The 19,988-nt window shown below is 38.7% G+C and overlaps 1 protein-coding gene across 1 annotated transcript; it reads right to left on the bottom strand.

Annotated features, from left to right (window-relative positions):
- Positions 1-1,090: 1,090 nt before the first annotated feature.
- TMEM182 (transmembrane protein 182) lies at positions 1,091-18,414 on the bottom strand. The gene is made up of 5 exons (XM_063458531.1): positions 18,082-18,414; positions 17,283-17,391; positions 7,949-8,056; positions 7,328-7,465; positions 1,091-1,446 (listed from the first exon to the last, which is right to left on the bottom strand). Exons 1-5 carry the CDS (start codon positions 18,214-18,216, stop codon positions 1,223-1,225), a joined length of 714 nt encoding a protein of 237 aa, XP_063314601.1. The 5' UTR covers positions 18,217-18,414; the 3' UTR covers positions 1,091-1,222.
- Positions 18,415-19,988: the final 1,574 nt, after the last annotated feature.

The following is a 19,988-nucleotide window of genomic DNA, read 5'->3' as shown; positions in this document are numbered from 1 at the left end:
ATTTCTCTAGAGTAGGGATAGGCAACCTTTGGCAATCCAGATGTGGACTACGTACCCCATAATGCGCTTACATCCATAATGCTGACAAAGCATCATGGGAGGTGTAGCCCAAAACATCTGAAATGAAGAAGGTTGCCTACGCCTGCTCTAGGGATAAGTAAACATCATATGAGAAACCTGGGAAGTGACAGTGCTCCTTTAACTTAATAACTACCACTGAATGTTTTTAAACAAGCACAGTAAAACAAATAAATAATTAGGTAGACATACATTAACAAGTGTAACAGTAATATGAACATTTTTATTCATATATCATTTACAATATTACATTATAAATGTACAGACCTTGCAAAAATAAAAAATAAAATAAAATGAAAAGTCATAGAACAATCTAATCAGATGTTTTTACTTTTAGATTTGTTTTGTTTTATTCGACAATTTGACAATAAATCAAATACTTTCTCAGTTCTAAAGGTTTTGAAATGAATTGTAAATTGTGTAGATAGATAGATAGATGGATAGGTATATAGATAGATAGATAGATAGATAGATCATTCTGTTTTTATATATTTACACAACACTTAAATACACATTACATACTTATCTTTCTTAAATGCAATTTGTGCAAACAAAGAGATACAATTAATCTAAACTAAAACTGCATTTCAAACAATAAAATATAGAATGTTATAATAATGTCTATCAGTATTATTCTTGGAAATCCTTTGTTACAGTCACCAAAATGTATATATATAATGGGGTATCAACAATATATAAGCAAGAGCCGTTACACGTGTGAATCATTCCTGTTGGTTTTGACACAAGTTGAACAACTGCATTCTATTTAAAGCACTGAATGTACATTCATGTAGCTGCTATGCCAAGAGGTAGGCTGACTGAGTCATGGGCAGATGAAATTACACCCTCAAAAAGCTTTCTCCTTATGCCCTTAATCTATTTCAAAATCTCATGAATATTACACCTACTTTATGAACATGTTTAAACTGACTTCTATTGTTTGGTCTGAAAATATATATATATATATTTATTTATTTTTTTTTGCACCATGTCATTTAAATAGGAAATTTTTTACATTTGTTACATTACTATTTAGAATTGATAAATCTTTTCCATTTGTAGTTCATTATCTAGAATGAGATCTTGATAGCTGTATTATACAAAGCCTTTGAAATAATTGAAAAAAACATTTAAGACATTTGGGTTATTTGGTATGCACAAAGATGGTATGTCCAACTAGAAGGAAGAGCATTCCTGCGAAGAGGGAGAAAAAAATCCCAACTGGAGCCAACATGAAGGACCACCCATAGCGAGTGACTACAGAAAAATTGGAGCAATTCTGCTGCCGTAGATCCTGGTAACTTTTCAGATCTGACACGCTCTGTACCCAAATCACATGCATGATGATGACAAATGTAAAAAATATACCTGAAAGAAAAGCATTGGTTAGTTTTAATGGAAAGTTACATGAATTGATTGCATGTAAAAGAAGATTAATAACATTAAAAATGTCAAAAAAAAGTAGCAAATTAAAAATTGTCTAACAAACATGTACACTGAACAAAATTATAAACTCAACACTTTTATTTTGCCCCCATTTTTCATGAGCTGAACTCAAAGATCTAAGACTTTTTCTCTCAAATATTGTTCACAAATCTGTCTAAATCTGTGTTAGTAAGCACTTCTCCTTTGCCGAGATAATCCATCCACCTCACAGGTGTGGCACATCAAGATGCTGACTAGACAGCATGATTATTGCAAAGGAGTGCCTTAGGCTGGCCACAATAAAAGACCACTTTAAAATGGGCAGTTTTATCACACAGCAAAATGCCACAGATGTTGCAAGTTTTGATGGAGCGTGCAATTGGCATGCTGACTGCAGGAATGTCCACCAGAGCTGTTGCCCGTGAATGGAATGTTCATTTCTCTACCATAAGCTGTCTCCAAAGGCGTTTCAGAGAATTTGGCAGTACATCCAACCGGCCTCAAAACCGCAGACCACGTGTAACCACACCAGCCCAGGACCTCCACATCCAGCATCTTCACCTCCAAGATCGTCTGAGACAAGCTACCCGGACTGCTGCTGCAACAATTGTTTGCATAACCAAAGAATTTCTTCCCAAACTGTCAGAAACCGTCTCAGGGAAGCTCATCTGAATGCTCATCGGGGTCTCGACCTGACTGCTGTTCGTCGTCATAACCGACTTGAGTGGGCAAATGCTTACATTCTATGGAGTCTGGCACTTTGGAGAGGTGTTCTCTTCATGGATGAAGAATCCCAACGAATCCCCCCGGGTTTGTGGCCTGCCTGTGCAATAATCATGCTGTCTTATTAGCATCTTGATATGCCACACCTGTGAGGTGGATGGATTATCTCGGCAAAGGAGAAGTACTCACAGATTTAGACAGATTTGTGAACAATATTTGAGAGAAATAGGCCTTTTGTGTACATAGAAAAAGTCGTAGATCTTTGAGTTCAGCTCATGAAAAATGGGGGGGCAATAACAATAGTGTTGCGTTTATAATTTTGTCCAGTGTATTTCAAAGTCAAATTGTCTTACTAAATATAATAAAAGTGAAAATAAAAGTAAACCATAATCCATAATTAAAATAGAACTGTACAGCCCTAAAGCTAAGAAAAGTTATTTATGATGTGTGCTATATGTTTTACTGTTGTATTGTTTGTTTGCATTGTATGACAGGATGTGCTACAGATTTCTTTCACTACCTTCTACTACACTATTTATTCCAGTGAGGTCTTTAATAGTGTTTACATGGGTGAGAGAATGAGCAACCACCATCATTATCATAGAAATGGCAGTTCCTTTTAAAGAGTAATTGTCACATGAGGGGTTGTTTTTTAGAGCCACAGATGGTAAGATTGGTGAGAAGTTGACAAGATGTAGCATCAGAATCTGTTGGATGCTCCACCCATTACCAATGTTTGCCAAAAATCAACATTTAAACGAGATTAATAGTTCCTAACTGGTATTTTATGAGTCTACTGACTATCTGATTGAGTTGGAATTTCAAGTTTTTATTTTCATCCTTAAAGTGGTTCTGTCAAGGCAATATCACTTATGAGTATTTCATAAAGATAAATTCAATCAATTGTCATTAAAATTTAAATGTAATTACAATATATCATAAAAATATGTAAAGAACACAACGGTGACAGAGCTGACATAGTCCAGACAGCATATTTGATAGAATGCAAAGAGAAGGATGGAGAGAGAATGACAGACAATGTATAATGGTGAAACATCATAATAAAGTATAGCAGGTCCAAAAGCTCTATGAATGCTATTTACAGTTGCCACCATTTGTTTACTCCTCTCTTGATAGTGATATCCCAGAAGATTAGCTTGGGCAGCAGTCACCCTATTGAAATTGCATATAGCAGATGCCGTGCGGTAGATGTTGTCGCACTTATCGCAACGGAATTTCAAGATGTATGTCCTGGTGCTACTTTGAGATTAGGGACCCAGCAGTCATCATGAATTATGTGGAAAAATGCACAGATGGCATCAGCCACCATACGCTAAAAGTTTTAAGGCATGATCTGTTCACTGAAATAATGAATGAATAATGTATATTAACTAGTACATGGCAAAAACAATAGGTTTATCTGAATTGATTTGGTAGAAAAAGTTTAGTAAAAAACGTTTGTGCGGATAGTCTGAAATTTGTTGAAGAGCATGTCTGTTTGGACGAATTTCATAATTCCATAAATGCAAACAATATGGGAAAAATCATTTAGATGAACCAAAGGAGAGTGAAAATAAATATTAAGTATTTATTTTGCAGTACACAAATAGAGACATTTTACTACCATTTGATTCACAGATCAAGTAACTATAAGTACCCTATAGAAAAGATAAAATAAATAATAATAAAAAAATATATATAGATAAATATATATATTCAGATGACCTGCCTAACGCCCAAAATTCGGACTAAATCGCTGAAAGGCTTTCAGCAAGTAATGATACTCAAATAACAATGTAAGTTGTTGCAAAAATTTAAAAGCACATGCAAGTTTAAACATATTTGAGTAATCCCAAATATTTGGGATTTACTGCAGGACCGTTGCTCTAACTATTAGCAATCATAACAATTTAAATCTTTCATATTGAGCCATACTAGTTACAGACAGGACATAATTGAAAACTAGAGAAATCTCAATGTATCTTTCCTGGTAAAATATTTTATAAATAAATAAATAAAATTGGACATGTCTTAAAAAAACTGTTTCTCTTTTGACTCTTTAAAATGTCAAACAAATTGGTATTTAAAAAAAAAAAAAAAACACCTATGCAAAAAAAGATTATTTATTAAATGATTGAAGTAGAAATATATGATGGACTCTGCTTATTCACAAAATGTCTGGCAATTTTCACTTTATTAAATAATCAGGTTAAATAATTATGTACTTGGAGAGGTGAGTAGATTGTTACTAAGCTTATTTATGGTGGAGTAGAAGTAGCTTGTATTAGTGGTAAGATAACTGCATGAAATGCCTTAAAAAATCTTATATACAATTATATGGGTTGAATACTTTCATAATGTATGCCTTACGTGGGGAGTTTTGATTGGTGAGCTTTATAAACACCACACATGAGACACAGGTATAGTTAAATTAAGAAAATATAATGAGTCAAGTTAGGTCACTTGGCATAACTCAAATTGGGCTCTCTAACTCACAGCAAAACATGAGAAACCTATAAAGTGAAAAAAAAAGATATAGCTGAACTCAGCATGGTGGTGTGTGGAAAAAAAATCAGTTTTGTAGGTGTTGAAAAAGTATTAGAAAACAATATTAAAAAAAACATGTGTCAGGCATATAGTAGATGGAAAATAAAAATAACTGAAGTCCATGTGAAATATATTTGGTATGTGTTTGTTATTTATGTACATTGGCTTTATACGGATTAAAAAACACAAAATGTGATATGTGTGGGAGAACAAAGATTATGGTTGTACAACAGCCTAGTAAAAAAGGAAAGGGAAAAATTGCCCTGTAGCTTAACTCTGGTCATGAATGCGTTAATAAAATAATTTGTTTGACCCACAATAAAGAAATGACCATCAATTTTCTTAATACCATCATTATTAATTAAAATTGATATTTAGAACAAAGTAATCGACTATAATTTTTGAACGTATATAATAGAGGAAGTCTAAAATCTAAAAAAAATAAATGTTTAATTAGGATGTCTTTTAAGAAAATTTATTTTCATATGAATTATTAGATGTCTTTTTAAAAACATCACTAAATGCAAAAGGTTCTCTTCCTGTCACGTTAAAGCTAGTAGAAACATGTCTAATGAGCTGAGACCCCAAAAAGATGTTGACATTTCATTAAAAAGGACTAAGATGTAAACAGATAATTTGTTAATGGTCTTTAATGAAATGTTAAAGACATAAATAAAGTAATGAGTGTGAACTTTGAATTCTCAGTTTTAAAATCAATGTCTCACCTCCTGTTCGACCTATTTTTGTCTGTTAAAGTGTGTGCTGCCCAACAATCTGATAAGCTATACAGTTCAAAAATAAAACTTTCTAAAGACTATATATATATATATATATATATATATATATATTATATATTTTATAAAAATGGATGGATGGGTGGATGGGTGGATGGGTGGATGAATGGATGGATAGATAGATAGATAGATAGATAGACAGACAGAAAATCTTATGAAATGCTAAAGACTGTGTTGGAATTTCACTGATATTCCAATGTATTCAAAGGATATCATAAGATTAAATATGGACAACTTTGTCTTATGTATTTTTCCTATGCTTGACATAGCTGGAGAAAAAGGCTGAGCTATCGCTGTTAAGCTTTGTCAGCCCTTGGCCGTCTCTAGTGATGGCTGAGGGGAAAAAGGCTTTGTCTATCAAGCATCCCGCAACCTCACGGGATCCTCCATAGACAACAGTGTTATACTTGCATGCGCAAGAGTACAGCAGTGACATCGGCTTCTAGCAAATAAAATGCCAGAAGCTGAAGAGGACCAGAAGAAAGAAAATGGCGGCAGCCACAAGGACAGGTTCAGGTAAGAAAAACTCACCTTTCCCTGAACTCCACGGCCAACTCACTGGATACACCAAAGTTATCATTGAGGGTCTTTGCAAAATGTGCAAAGATCGCATAAGGTGACAGAGCCACTTTAATACACAGCCTCCAGAGAAATATATGTGTGTGTATATATCTACAATACAGGATTATTTAATAATAAGCCAGCTGTAATACATATCTAGACCTGCCTGTCAGGCCCCCTCTCCCCTGCCTCCTTATCTCATGGTCCCACGCTACATCTGCCTCTCTCCTCACGGAGATGCCGTGCCAGGGCTCCTTCACTTCATCACTACTGACCCACTATCCACCAACGACTGGCCGCAGCATCCCAATCGCAGCACCACGGATCCGCACGGAACTCTATTTCCTCAAGGCAGAGAGGCGGAGCAACAGGGATGACCTAGGGCACACGTGTGCCGAAACCACACCTTCTTAAAGGTACAGAAGGTGATCCATACAGAAAGGGGCGGAGTTAAGGTAAATGGACATACCTATTTCTCTCTATTTAAACACCACTCCTCCAAGAACTCATTGCTCAGATATACTGTGCTCCTGTTGTGTTAAGACCTTCGGTGACTACTCTGCTGTATCCTGATAGTGACCTTTGCTTGATTTATTGCTTCTGATGCTGTGCTGCCTGTCCTGACCTTTTGGCTTTCCTGACTATTCTCCGTCTGAGCCTTCAGTACTGCAAATCTGGTTTACGTTCTTTCAGCGCTCTTCTGCATCATGAGCTTCATCTACTAAACAGTGACTCCCGAAAAAGCCTGAGATGATATGTGAAGAGAGGTGCCTGGGACACAGAATGAGGATGTCCCTGTCTAAACAGCTAAACTCTCAAAATGCATTTATAGTAGCTACAGCCTTGGAGGATTATCTGGGTATTCGAGAATTTAACCTAACTGCTACTGGAAAGTAGACATTTATTTAATGGGACCTGGTATTGTTATGGTTGGTGTCCACTTTCAAACACTTAGGAGCTGAAACTTTTTATGGAGTAAAACATAAGAAGGGCATTTTTTTTTCCGTGTTCTTTTATTATCTAAATAATTTTCTGATTAAAACATATAGCACTGGAAAAGAATATATATATAGTCATTTTTATAGATATAATGCATTAAATGGATGGCAAAACTTTTCAACTGTGTTCCTATAAATATTTAGATTTTATTTAGTTTCATTCATCTTGATTAGTATAGACATTCATATGTTGTCACCTACCAGAAGTGATGAAAAGTCCTCCTCCAGCTTTATATAGTCTGTGGTTTGTAAAGGGAGCTGCACATATAATAATGAAACCTCCTGCTACAACAGTAGCAACTCCAAGCAGCATGAACACTGACCAAAAACCACGATATACTAGAAAATAGAATGTTGCATATTCACTTATTGAAGTAGACATATCTACACGGATTTCAGTAACTTATAAAGCATAACACATAAAAGGCATAAAAAAAAAAAACTACGAGCAAACAAAATCATTTTTCATATTTAATTTAAAAAATCCTATGAGTGGGAAGCATCTTTAAAATGGTAAATTTTACAGGAATTGCAAAAGGAAAACAAGCAATATATTGTAAAAAAAAAACAACAAAAAAAACAAATATACTTGTATATATTATTGCAGTGCTGCTTACAGTCAATCCCACGATGATACTGAAAATGTGATGTCAAATCACAAATATTTTTTGCAAAACATAACACTCTACGGATTTCATTCACTGTTGCACTGAAACGTTCAGATAGCAGATTTTTAAACTAAGTAATCAGTATGTTATTGAATTGAAGGCCAGTACCTTATTCCCTAGGTCCTAATAAAATAATCATTATTATTGTACCTACCAACTGCAGAATGATACGAAGCTGATGAATTGTTTTTGCTATCATCTCTGTTCATTGGAAATGGGGACAGGTAAGCATGGGTGCAGTTCTTGGTTGGAGCTTGATTGGCTGGTAAAATTAAAGAAATTATATGTAAATTGATAAAAGCCATACGAGAAATCATTATACATCATTATGCCTCTCTGTTATTTCTAACTGGATGGCTGCCCACTTCCTTAAACTAAACTTGACCAAAACTGAAATTCTGATCTTTCCTCCCTCAAGTGTTGTTACTTCTGTGTCTGTCTCCCTCCAAGTCAACGGTGCTACCATCAACTCCACCACGCAGGCTCGCTGCCCAGGTTTTCTCTTTGATTCCGACCTCTCCTTCAAGCCTCATGTTCAATCTATCACCAAATCCTGTCATTTCCATCTCAAAAACATTGCGCGCATCCGCCCCTACTTAACGCCAGATGCGACTAAGGTGTTGGTCCATTCCACTGTCCTTTCTCGCCTTGACTACTGTAATCCGCTTCTCAGTGGTCCTACGTGCTCCCAACTTGCGCCGTTACAGTCCATAATGAATGCGGCAGCCAGGGCTGGATTAACATAGGGGCTGATGGAGCTGCAGCTCCAGGCCCAGGCCCATGGAATAGGCCCATTAAAAAAAAAAATTGGGGGGGCTGCCTGACCGTGCCGGTATTGCAGTAATACCAGCAATACAAATGCAGATATTTTTCAGTATAAATGGAGATTACTCTGCAATAATAGCACCAGCCAGTAGGGGTCACTGTGTGCGGAGAGAGGCAGGTATAGGAAGTTACAGCATATCCCTCCCTGCCTCTCTCTACTCACTGATCCGTGTCTCAATGTCTCCCAATGTCCTCATGTCTCCCAGTGTCCCCATGTTTCCCAGTGTCCCCAAATATCTGTCTCTCAGTGTCCACATGTCTCCCAGCCAGTGTCCCTAGTGTCTCAGTATCCCCATGTCTCCAAGTGTCCCTATATCTCCCAGCCAGTGTCCCTAGTGTCTCAGTGTCCCCATGTCTCCCAGTGAAGGATGAGGGGAAAGGCAGGGAAGTGAAGGATGGGGGAAGAGGCAGCAGGGAAACATGGGGACACTGAGACACTTGGGGACACTGAGACACTAGGGGACACTGAGACACTAGGGGACACTGTGAGACATAGGGACATTGGGAGACACATTGGGACATGGAGACACTAGGAACACAGTATCTCCATGTCTCCCAGTGTCCCCATGTCTCCCAGCCAATGTCCCTAGTGTCTCAGTGTCCCCATGGCTCCCAGTGTCCCCTAGTCTCCCAGTGTCTGTGTCCCCACGCCTCTCAGTGTGTCCACATGTCTCCCAGCCAGTGTCCCTAGTGTCTCAGTGTCACCATGTCTCCCAGTGTCCCTATGTCTCCCAGCCAGTGTCCCTAGCATCTCAGTGTCCCCATGTATCCCAGTGTCTGTGTCCCCATGTATCCCAGTGTCTTTGTCCCCATGTCTCCCAGTGTCTGTGTCCCCATGTCTCCCAGTGTCTGTGTCCCCATGTCTCCCAGTGTCTGTGTCCCCATGTCTCCCAGTGTCTGTGTCCCCATGTCTCTGTCTCCCTAGTGTTTGTGTCCCCATGTCTCCCAGTGTCTCCATGTCTCCCAGTGTCCCCATGTCTGTATCCACAAGTGCCCCCATGTCTCCCAGTGTCCCCAAGTGTCTCAGTGTCCCCAAGTGTCTCAGTGTGGCCACATGTCTCACTATGTCCACATGTCTCACTATGTCCACATGTCTATCAGTGTCCTCTAGTATCCTAGTGACAAGGGAAACACTGAAACATGGGGACACGGGGAGAAATGAGGACACGGAGACACTGGGAGACTGTCAGGGTCTTACCTGAGTTGGGAGTCTGTAGCGCAGATATGTTGCTCACCCTTGCAGATAGCCACAGGCCGAGGTGGTCAGGTAAGAATTCACCTGGCCTGTGGGTCTGTGCACGGGGGCTGTGCAGGATGCAGTACCAAATACGCAGGACAGGCAAGGACTGAACCAGCAGGATAGTCGAGGGATAGCCGAGGTCAAAGGATGCCAGAGGTCAGGATAAACGTAATCAGAAGCCGGGGTCAAAAACACGAAGCAGAAGAAACGAACACTGGTACAAAACAGGATCACAGGATCAAAGACTTGACACTGAGCACAGGGCGAGGCTGAGTTTAAATACCCTGCTGATGACCGATCAGAGTCAGGTGAGACACAGCCAAGTCAAGGTGCAGCCCCCGGTGTAGTAGCCATGCCAGGATGAACAGGACCGGAATCAGTAGTCACTATATACAGCTGCTGTGGCTCAGAGGCAGAAAGCAGGACTAGGACTGAGAAGTTCCCCGGTTCAAGTCCCCTGTTGGGAACTCCAGGAGCGACCACGTCTGGCTGTCTGTCTAACTGGTGAGAACCGTGACAGTACCCCCCCCCCTTTAAAAACGACCTCCGGGCGTAAGTAGGTGCTCCATCGTAATAATACACCTCTCCAGGGTCACTATCAGAATCCAGTGAGTCCCCATAGTCAAAGTCCTCAATGTGGAATCCCTTAATTGCTTGGGATTTCCCAGTACCAGCTTCTGGTACGGCTGAAGAACTGTCCAGGTTTTTTAGGTTCCGGGTACAGGTGGCAAGCACTTCCACAACTTCAGCAGGAGCAGTGTTCGTAGCTAACAATGCTTTTTCGAACATTTCAAGGTCTTCTTTACGGACCGTAGTGCCATTAGAAGCAATGGCACAATCCACAGGTAAATCCTTTTCAGGTGGGCAGGAAGTAGTGGTGGTACCACAGGAAGTAACTTCGGCAGTAGATGCAGGCGGCTCTGGAGCAGGGGGTGTAGTTTTTCCCATGGAAGCCAAGCATGGGCAAGAATAACGGCTCCCATGTAGCTTTTTAGGCTGGTATGCAGTGTACACAGGACGAAGGAAATTAGTACCCAGTTGGAGAGCTGGAGGTCTAGGAGGGCGAACAGGACAAAGCGTGATGAAATGCCCTTTCTCTCCACAGTAATAACACAGGCCATGGCTTCTCCTTCGGTCCCTTTCACTAGGTGTCACTTTGCAGTGGACAAGTCCTAATTGCATAGGTTCCTCAGGGTCAAGTGGAACACAGGATACCTCTGGAGTTTTCCTGGGAACTGGATCATAAGGGGGCATCACTGGGGTGTGGTGATGGTACTCGGTTCCTTGGTTACGAAGACTCCACAATTTTTTAGTACGTGGAGCTGGCTTGGGCATAGTGGTCTTGCATTGTGAGTCCATAGCAGTAATAAAGGATTCCCAGCTGACAAGGACAGGACTCTTCGTCTGCAACATTTGGTGAGCCCAAACTTTGATGCGTCCAGACAACAGGTTGATAGCCGCTCTGACCCTGATGAACTCTGTGGCATAAGTTCGAGGCTTTAAAGAAAACAACACCTCGCAATCCATCTTGAATGACTGAAAGGACGTGCGGCTACCATCAAATCGGTCGGGCATGATGACAAACGGTTCCGGATAAGCTGGTTCCGGGGCTGGATGTACTGCGCCTTTAAGAAATAAAATTTCTTGCTGCAGCTCCGAAACAGTCTGGGCCAGGCTGGACACTTGCTGGGGCGAGGGTGAGCACATCTCTGCGGACTCCATATTGGTCAAGTCTTTTGTCAGGGTCTTACCTGAGTTGGGAGTCTGTAGCGCAGATATGTTGCTCACCCTTGCAGATAGCCACAGGCCGAGGTGGTCAGGTAAGAATTCACCTGGCCTGTGGGTCTGTGCACGGGGGCTGTGCAGGATGCAGTACCAAATACGCAGGACAGGCAAGGACTGAACCAGCAGGATAGTCGAGGGATAGCCGAGGTCAAAGGATGCCAGAGGTCAGGATAAACGTAATCAGAAGCCGGGGTCAAAAACACGAAGCAGAAGAAACGAACACTGGTACAAAACAGGATCAAAGACTTGACACTGAGCACAGGGCGAGGCTGAGTTTAAATACCCTGCTGATGACCGATCAGAGTCAGGTGAGACACAGCCAAGTCAAGGTGCAGCCCCCGGTGTAGTAGCCATGCCAGGATGAACAGGACCGGAATCAGTAGTCACTATATACAGCTGCTGTGGCTCAGAGGCAGAAAGCAGGACTAGGACTGAGAAGTTCCCCGGTTCAAGTCCCCTGTTGGGAACTCCAGGAGCGACCACGTCTGGCTGTCTGTCTAACTGGTGAGAACCGTGACAGAGACATGGGGACTGGGTGACATGGGGACACTGACACTTTCATACATAGGGACACTGATGCCAGGCTGGCCTTCCAATTCTTTGGACAGACATGCCCCCTCTTTGGGCACGTTCGCCCCTTTTAGCAGTTCTGGTCATGTGATTCAGTGGCCCACCCTTTTACCCTGCCCATTGACTTCCTGCTTCACTGGACACTGCTTTTAGGGGGTATGGATTTACTTGAAAGATTAAAGCATAAATTAGAGAGAGATTAACATAGAGTATGTGTTTTCTTATTATAGCTGCATCCTTTGAGTTTCCCTCCAACACCATCTCCATCAGATACATGACGCTTGGATAGTATGACTGTTTTAGTGTTTTTGGTCGATAAGATTCTGTAATTAGGCACCATCATAATTGTCAGCACCAGGCTCACTGGGCTCTTAATCTGGCGCTGGCGGCAGCGAGGCTCATCTTCCTGTCCGCCCGCACCTCCCATGCCTCAATTTAAAATTCTGGTTCTTTCTTTCAAATCTCTACATAATGCTGCTCCCACCTATCTATCCTCCCATATACACAAGTATGTCCCATCTAGGCCCTTACGATCTGCTGAAGACTGATGTCTATCTTCTGTCCGTACTCCCACCTCTGATGCTCGCCTTCAAGATTTCTCGAGGGCTGCACCGTTCCTGTGGAACTCGCTTCCCTCCTCGTTAGATGCTCACCCAGTATCCACTCCTTCAAAAAATCGTTAAAAATCCACTTCTTCATAAAAGCGTATCAATTAAACTGTTAATAGCTCCTGACTGATTCCTCTTCTGCAACTGTCACTAGTCTAATACTATCCTTACCTTTTTGTGTCATTTTACCCCACTTCCTCTAGCATGTAAGCTCATTGAGCAGGGCCCTCAACCCCTCTGTTCCTGTGTGTCCAACTTGTATGGTTACAACTACATGTCTGTTTGTCCTCCCATTGTAAAGCGCTGCGGAATTTGATGGCGCTATATAAATATCATAATAATAATAATCAAATAATTGCCAAACTCTCTAAAAAGTATGAATTCAATAAGTGCTCAATGATTAAAAGTTGCACTATCTATGCATATTTACTCACTTATCTACTGAAAGATGAGTTGATTTTGAGGAAGGGTTTTCACTTTAAAGATGTCCTGCATAGCCCAACTTGGGAGCAAGGTGTAAAATGTAAAGGGGGCTGAACTGGGAAGAGCTGTGTACCACTCTGTAATCACTGATTGTTTTTCTAATAGAATAGCATTGTCTAATAAACAGATAGCAATATTCACCTCAAAACCATTTAAATATGCACTAGTTATAGGGCATTCTATAACCATGAAAATATTTTTTAATCAGAATATTTATAATGCACGATACTAACGAGATATGTTAGATGTAGTTTATATTATAATCACTACTTGGCAGTAAGGGAATTGTTGTCCCAACAGATGTAACAGATGTGTGCCCATCCTAACCCATCTAAGTCAACCTTGTGCTCCATCTATGATTGCCTTCTAAATCTGGATGTTTTTGTATGGTTAAGATGCAAACTTCACCATTATCTCCTAGAAGGAGAGAGTCTAGCTTTTGGGTGCAGGAAGGTCTTAGTTTGACAGAAAATAAAGGGACTGCAGCCATAGATACCGTACAATATTTCTGCTACAATAAGGTGTAGTGATTATGGTGCTGAGAGCAACTGCCTTACTCCTGTTACAAAATCTAGTGAAACAAAGTTGAGCAAGAAGACAGTCTGGGATAGCTATTAATCTGGATGTGGTTGACATTTGACAAAGGAACATCAAAAGGCTGAAATAGCAACACTAGAAAAAGAGCTAGAGAAAGAGTTTATTCTCAAATTTGCAGTTTCCTTTTCAATAATCCACAATTATAAGAACCAAATGGCAAATAGAAGTATATAGTTAGGTCCAGAAATATTTGGACACTGACACAAGCTCTTGTATATGTAACCCCCTCTTTTTCATAGCATCAATGGTTATTGGACAATTGACTGAATTAACTCAAAAACTGTTTCATGGACAAGTATGTGCTATTCCTTCGCTATTTCTTCATCAATTAAGCAGTTTTTTAAGCAGGTAATTAAGCTGGAGTTGATTTCAGGTGTGGCATTTGCATTTGGAAGCTGTTACTGTGAACAGACAACATGCAGTCAAATGAAATCTCAATGCAAGTGAAACAGGTCATGCTTAGGCTGCACACAAAAAAAAATCAATCAGAGAGATAGCAGTAACATTAGTATAGGCCAATTTAACAAATTAACAATTTGGTACATTCTGAGAAAAAAAAAAAAAGAACGTACTGGGGAGCTCTGCAACACAAAATGCCCTGAACCTCAATGGAAAATAAGTGTGGTGAATGATCGTAGGATCTTTTCCATGGTAAAGAAAACCCCTTTAAAAAATCCACCGAAGTGAAGAACACTCTCCAGGAGGTAGGCATATCATTATCCAAAGCTACCATAAAAAAAAGACTTCATGAGAGCAAATACAGAGGGTTCACCACAAGGTGCAAACCATTCATACGCCTCAAGAATAGAAAGACCAGATTAGACTATGCCAAAAAACATCTAAAATGGCAGGTCCAGTATTCTTTGGATAGTTGAAACTAAGATCAACCTGTACCAGAAAGATGGAAGAAAAAAGTATGGAGAAGACTTGGGATGGCTTATGAACTGAAGCATACCTCATCTTTAAAACACAGAGGCAGAGTGATGGCATGGGCATACATGGCTACCAATGGCACTGCGTCACTAGTGCTTATTGCTAGTATATAGGGATATATTTAGCCAAATTCAGCAAGGTTGATTAGACGGCGCTTCACTTTACAGACATACAATGACCCAAAAAAATATAGTGCATAAGCAACCCATGAGTTTTTTTTATTTTCATTCTTTATTTTGGTGTGCGCAAGAAATAACATTACGCCTTGGTGTGCCACAACAGCGAACACTGGGAATCCCAGTGTTTGGTGACATCCATGCAGTCCATGCCTGCAAAGGATTCTAGACAAAGTATTAAAAATTAACAGTTTATTTATGACTGTCCTAATGTATCCAATTACATATGAGCCCTTGAACTAAGGGGACTGTGTATGAAAATGGTTGCAATTCCTAAACGTTTCATACAATATTTTTGTTTAACCCCTTGAATTTAAACTGAAAGCTTGCACTTCAATTGCATCTCAGTTGTTTCACTTCAAATCCATTGTGGTGGTGACCAGGGCCAAAATTATGAAAATTGTGTCAGTGTCCAAATATTTCCGGACCTAACTAATATGATTACAGATAGATATAATAAACCATATATAAAAAATACATATATGATTCTCATTTATACCTGTTTTTAAAAATATACATTTGATATATTAAAAATTTTAAATGAAAAATATGTCCCAGGTCTAGCGCAGGGCATGACACTACATAGTATATAGAAAATAGGTGAAAAAAATAGTTAGAAAGCAAAATGCAAAAAAGAAAACAGATGCTACATCCTCTATTAAAACACCCACCATTAAAACATATGCATAATTGTATAAAACCTAATGGCATTTCTGGGAAAGCAGCTTTCTAAATATGTAATTAAAATGTAATAATAATGTTTTCCGATAGCAAGAATGCAGCCATAAGGTATGTCCTCTAAAACTTGTTGCAGAGTGTGGAAGAAAAGAGTAGACTTGTGCATTACAAAAAAAATGAATTGTCAGCTGAGATGGACTGAAATTAGTCCATTCAGTGTTTTGGATCAGACAAATTTCAAAATGGCGTGAAAATGGTCCAATCAGTGTACTGCTAAATATATTCAAATACAATATTTTAGAAAGCACAAACATGTGCATAATTGCAAACACTATACTACAGAAACCTAAAATCTAAAGGTGCAGGTAAAACAAAATATGTGTCTACACAAACCAAAAGTGCAATTAGTACAAATAAAATGTTAGCAGACAGAAACTTCCCTGTGTAAGGTGAAGCTTCCAAAGGTACCCGAAGACTTCCTCCTGTCTTCCACAAAATATATACACAAAATATAGGGGATAATCTGCTAAACCAATGAAAAACAGTATTACTATTACTATTCATTTAGTATTGTTATTGAACACTACTAAATCCCCTGAGGAATTCCTAAATTCCGAAACGCGTAGGACCCCTGGTGGTGATTCAGAGCTACTACACCTACTGCTTTTAACTTCTATGTAAGTGAATACATTAATTTTTTATTATACACTCGATTGTGCACTACAATTTTCTTTTTTCTTTTGAGTATATGTACCTCAGCCAACACATGGTGATCTGAATACAAAGTGAAGATTGAATCCTTGGGGGTAATTTATATCAAAGGCATTAAAACTTCAGTGAATATGTGAGTGGCCATTTGAGAATACAATATTTGTGGTTTATTACCTACAGAGTTATACACTATGTTTTCCTGTTTTTTGTCGGTTTAGCAGATTATCCCCTATTTTTTGTGTACCTAAAATCTGAAATATGATATTTTCAAAACCCTCGGAATTCCACATAAAAGAGGCATAATCTTTCTGAGTTGCTGTCTGATGCAATGCTGGTTTAAATAAATTGTATAATTATTATTTTGTGGGGAGTTTTGTCAATGCCCTTCTCAGTACAACATTATTAAGGATTATCCTTATGCTGTCAGAGAGATTTCCATTTCTGAACCAACGCCAGCACTATAGTGACAAACAAAACAGCTGTGCATGGCTGGACTTTGGTTCATTCAGATCCTATCACACACATTGGCATAAAACTTGCGTCTTAAAATAGACGTTCATGGCAAAGAGAACATACAGAAATGTGTGATGGAGATCTGAAAAAGTGACAATACTTGTGCTTAATTTTACATTCTGCTTGCCAGAGGAACTTTGAGAATGTGATTTTATAGGGTTTCTGTATCAGTTTTTTTCATGTTAAACATCAAATCTTATTAACAATGTAAACATATACAATTACTACACCACTTCACTTGAAGGATGTTGTGTTGATTACTCATACTCAGTAGTGAAAAATAACAGATCCTCAATTAACATCAAACGGAGGTAGTTTTTTTTTTTTTTTTTTTTTTTTTTAAAAGAATAAGAATGTTATATATCTTACTGATCCAAAAAGTCTTCATGTTGTCTGTGTAATTTCTTATTTCACCATTAAACCAACATCTCCAAAAGAAACCCTCATGATGCAAAATTACTGGATGGTTGTCGTCAACCTGCAGATAACACCAAAACAATTAATGCAAAGATCATGAGCTGCATTAGTTAATGTATGTAGAAGATGCATACATAATAATGGGAAATTAGAACATTTTGGACATATTGGCCTGCCCATTTTCCTACCTTTCCAAGGTCATTATTTGGTGATCTTGTTATCTAACACCATTTTTATATAACCCTTTAAGAGCCAGTGTGTGTCTCTGACATGATTACATTCTGTTCTATAAAGCTCAGGTTCCAAAATGGAATGATTGCTCATTTAATGACTGAGGTGCTGCATGGTGATTCCAAAGCTAATGAACAGGACATTCAGTTCTAGCATTAGGTCTTTAGAGACTAGGTGAGGAGAACAGAAAAGCGTACCATTTGGTCCTCAAGAGGTTGAAATACTTTATCTACACATTAACCCTTCCACAATAAAAAAAAAACTCTTTAAAAAAGTTACATTTTTATTACTTTTTTCAAAAATTATTTGATTATGGACCTCTCAATCAGTTTTCTTCTACATTCAACTAAATACCTTTCATGGTTCAATATATAGAAAATTGACAACAACTAAATACCTTTCATGGTTCAATATATAGAAAATTGACAACAGTCAGATATCAAACTTCAATGTACAGTTGCAACACAGCTTTTCAACACCATCCCCAATACCACTAAACAAAGAGAAGACAAATACTGACCCCTTCTTTAGTTTCAGAGCATTTTTCAACTTCCATGGCAAGAAGCCAATAGTCTGTTCCAAAAGCCACCAAATAGATTAAAATTCCCAATGCACCGAATAGGCCACCAAAAAATATACCAATGCTTAGCTTCATTATTGATCAAAGTAGTTAAATATTTAAGAATAATTTTAAAAACCCTGTAGGTCCACAAAACTTTGTCCAGAGTAAATTTCAAAAGACTAAAGTTCTTCTGTGTTTAATAGACAAATGGGAATTGCTGCTTGTCCTGCAGTCGTATTCCAGTAGCAAGCCACAAACAAATGCTGAGGAGCAGCTATTTTAGGACTTTGACTGGGTAGCTTTGCAATGTAGCTGTGACAGGGTGTGTCCAGTCAGAAATAACTGACCTTTCCGAAGAGTCAGGGAATGATATGAAGGGTGGCTGCAGATCATCCATTGCTTGGAGATGTTTGAAGAAGATGGGATCTAATATCTATAATATCACGTGGTAGTGTTGAAGCGTGGGTATTTTATTGGCATCCTACAGTGTTGATAACAAGCAGAAGTGCAAAAATATGTGCAGGTTTACATTATTGCTATTGTGCTATTTTTAAGTCAACCTTATTTAATTAACCTTGTTCAAAAACAAGGTTGACGAAAGGAGAAATATAAAGAACTATCACATGCAGAAAAGGGGATGTATGGTTTATTGTATTGGGTATGCTCTCCAGAATAATAGATTATCATTTTTTTTTTTTTTTTTTTTACAAATACCGTATTAATGCACACCTTTTTTTTTTAAAAAATCAAGTTTCCAAAATTGTAATGTGAATAAGGTTTGATGGTGCATTACATTCGGGACAACATTCTATATTTTCCAGCAAAGTTTATTCAGGCGAATTCGTACAGGCAAATTAAAACTGGTGAATTCACACAGCAAAATGTTGTTCTTGAAAGAGGGTTTTAGAAAAAAATGATTTAACATAGTTACATAGTTACATAGCTGAAAAGAGACTTGCGTCCATCAAGTTCAGCCTTCCTCACATTTGTTTTTTGCTGTTGATCCAAAAGAAGGCAAAAAACACAGTTTGAAGCACAATTTTGCAACAAGCTAGGAAAAAAAAATCCTTCTTGACCCCAGAATGGCAGTCAGATTTATCCTTGGATCAAGCAGTTATTACCCTACATTGAAAGATTATATCCTTGAATATTCTGTTTTTGCAAGTATGCATCTAGTAGCTGTTTGAACATCTCTATGGACTCTGATAAAACCACTTCTTCAGGCAGAGAATTCCACATCCTGATTGTTCTTACAGTAAAAAAAACCTTTCCTTTGCCTTAGAAAAAATCTTCTTTCTTCCAGTCTAAACGCATGGCCTCGTGTCCTATGTAAAGTCCGGTTTGTGAATAGATTTCCACACAATGGTTTGTATTGGCCCCGAATATATTTGTATAATGTTATCTTATCCCCTCTCAGGCGACGTTTTTCTAAACTAAATAGGTTTAAATTTGTTAACCTTTCTTCATAGCTGATATGTTCGATTCCTTTTATTAATTTTGTAGCCCGACTCTCTACCATTAATGTTACTATGGTATATGGCAATAAACATTGTCATTATATGAAAATGTTGTGTAGTAGTATCTTCTTGTATAAATGCGCATTACATTCGCCAGCAAAAACATTTTTCAGCTTCCAAGTTTCAAAAGGTGTGCATTAGATTCAATGGCACTTTAGATTTGAGTAAATATGGTACATTTTGTTCTAGATAGTGAAATATGTCATGGTGCGCATCGTATTATTTAGGCTACACTTTAAGGTGTGACATCTTCCCATGATGCCCCATATGCGCATATTCTTTCCATAATGCCAGAAGATTTACATTGCAAGCCTGTTTAAAAAAAAAAAAACCTCTAACTGAATAGCA

Source organism: Pelobates fuscus, chromosome 1, assembly GCF_036172605.1.
Source record: "Pelobates fuscus isolate aPelFus1 chromosome 1, aPelFus1.pri, whole genome shotgun sequence".
NCBI lineage: Eukaryota > Metazoa > Chordata > Amphibia > Anura > Pelobatidae > Pelobates > Pelobates fuscus.
This window is presented reverse-complemented; position numbering and strand designations above follow the sequence as displayed.